A 1,858-nucleotide genomic window follows, 5' to 3' on the forward strand; every position below is an offset into this window, starting at 1 on the left:
CTCGGGACCCTGTCCGCATAATGGGCTGCTCTCTCAGGGTCTCCGGAACCTTTCGCTCCTGAGGGGCGGACCTTCGGGCCGAGGCTTCAAAAGGCAAAACGCAGATCCGACCTTCCCGGCTCCGGTGACCGCGCTCGAGGAGACGTCACCGAATCCTCTCCGATTCGAACGAAACGTCGATCATTGCCTCCCTGCATATGTCCACATGCAAGGATAGCGCGAGTCTCCGGAATCTTTCCCCCGTGGAGCGCGAAACTCGCTCGGGTCATCTGGCTCCACATACGGCATTGCGAAACATTGAGATTTACCACGACTCAAGCTTCGTGAGAAATTTTTGCGAAAAAGGTCTCTCGCAATCTGATGCAGGTGCGGGTGCGGGTGATGTGCCGCCACAATGGAGAATTATCGGATCATCGGATGAGCAGAAGATAGTTTTTCACCGACATATCTGATGCATTTTATTGTCTAGTGCTCGCTTACATGGAAAAAGGAACAGCTCAGATCTACCAGACTTTCCCGAGGCCAAGACCGAGACCGAGAGGAGCGGCGGAAGCGATTCCGATGGGGGCGGAAACAGCGATGGGAGAGATGGCCTTTCCAACGAGGGCTCCGTGGTTGATGGCAGACGAGTAAGAGTGAGATTGGACAGCTCCGAGGTTGACGGCGACGGGAGCGAGGACGGGGGAGGCGATGGCGACCTTAGAGATGGCGGGGGCGGCGAGCACAGCTCCGTGACCGAGGCCAAGTCCGTGACCGAGGCCGAGTCCGTGACCGAGGCCGAGTCCGTTACCGAGGGCGAGTCCGTTACCGAGGGCGAGTCCGTTACCGAGGCCCAGTCCGAGTCCGAGACCGCATCCACCGAGGCCGCAGCCTCCGATGGCGCCGGCGGAAGCGGCAGCGACGAGAACGGAGAGGACGATGAGCTGGAAATTTCATGGAGCACGTGAATTCCTCGAATACCGAGACTGTTGTTTGAGCGCTCTGAGGAGCACTCGGGGCCTGCGATTGAGTAGCGGAGCTTTACTAACGGATTGCATGATGCTATTGAGGATTTAGACTATTTTCTGACTGGGGACCCCTCCCATTTATACGTAGCGGCTGTCTCTTGGAGAATGGCTGATGCAATTCTGCGTCGTCTAACGGAAACGGTCCCTCGTTACGTAAAGTCGGGTGAAACAGAAGATCTTCTGGAGCCTCGCTTTCGCTCGGTATACATCGCCGGGGCGGCGCTTTCCGCTCCGCTGTGGTGAACAGTTCGGGCGTTTTCTTGGACGCCGCGTTCAACAATCACGGGGCGGATCGCCGGCCAAATAGTTAACGGAGTTGGCTTCGGATTCCGAGGAAGAGAGGGTTCCTCTTCATCTGATGCAAGACTCTCGTAGGATTGAGTATGGTCAGGATTCTGCAGAAAATGAGGCCTCCGTATGTTGAATACTAAGCTGGAAGCCACAGAATATCCAACCAGCCGCTCGATCTGAGCCGCGAGGGCCTTGAGAGATATGATTGAACTCACGGAGCTCCGATAATTTTTTTCATAAGGATTTGTAATCATTGGTTGCGATTCCTGCGGTAATTCTGTGGGATTCTTGCGTTTACGCGCTTGTCACCGTGAAGCCTCCGCATTATTCATGGTTTTGAGCCGATTTAAGATTCCAGAAGATTTCAGTTTCCTTTTTTCTCTGGTTCGGTCACCTTTGGTTTTAAAAATCGAGAACTAGATTTCTTGAAAATGAGGATTCCGAGAAAAACTAGCCGCCCAGCTCTATTTTCTATTCTCTGTTTCCTTCGCTCGAGTCAGCTCTTCCCTTTGACCGTCCGCCGACAATTCGGTTCTGAGATCTCGAGCGGACACTAGGGT

At 54.3% G+C, this 1,858-nt stretch overlaps 1 protein-coding gene across 1 annotated transcript; it reads right to left on the reverse strand.

Moving 5' to 3' along the window:
- Positions 1 to 503: 503 nt before the first annotated feature.
- On the reverse strand, positions 504 to 1,037 carry LOC108863850 (merozoite surface antigen 2-like). Its single transcript, XM_018638493.1, has 2 exons — positions 1,029 to 1,037; positions 504 to 923 (listed from the first exon to the last, which is right to left on the reverse strand). Exons 1-2 carry the CDS (start codon positions 1,035 to 1,037, stop codon positions 504 to 506), a joined length of 429 nt encoding a protein of 142 aa, XP_018494009.1.
- Between the last annotated feature and the right edge of the window lie 821 nt (positions 1,038 to 1,858).

The sequence above is a fragment of the Galendromus occidentalis genome, unplaced genomic scaffold (assembly GCF_000255335.2).
Source record: "Galendromus occidentalis unplaced genomic scaffold, Mocc_1.1 scf7180000077086, whole genome shotgun sequence".
Taxonomy (NCBI): Eukaryota; Metazoa; Arthropoda; class Arachnida; order Mesostigmata; family Phytoseiidae; genus Galendromus; species Galendromus occidentalis.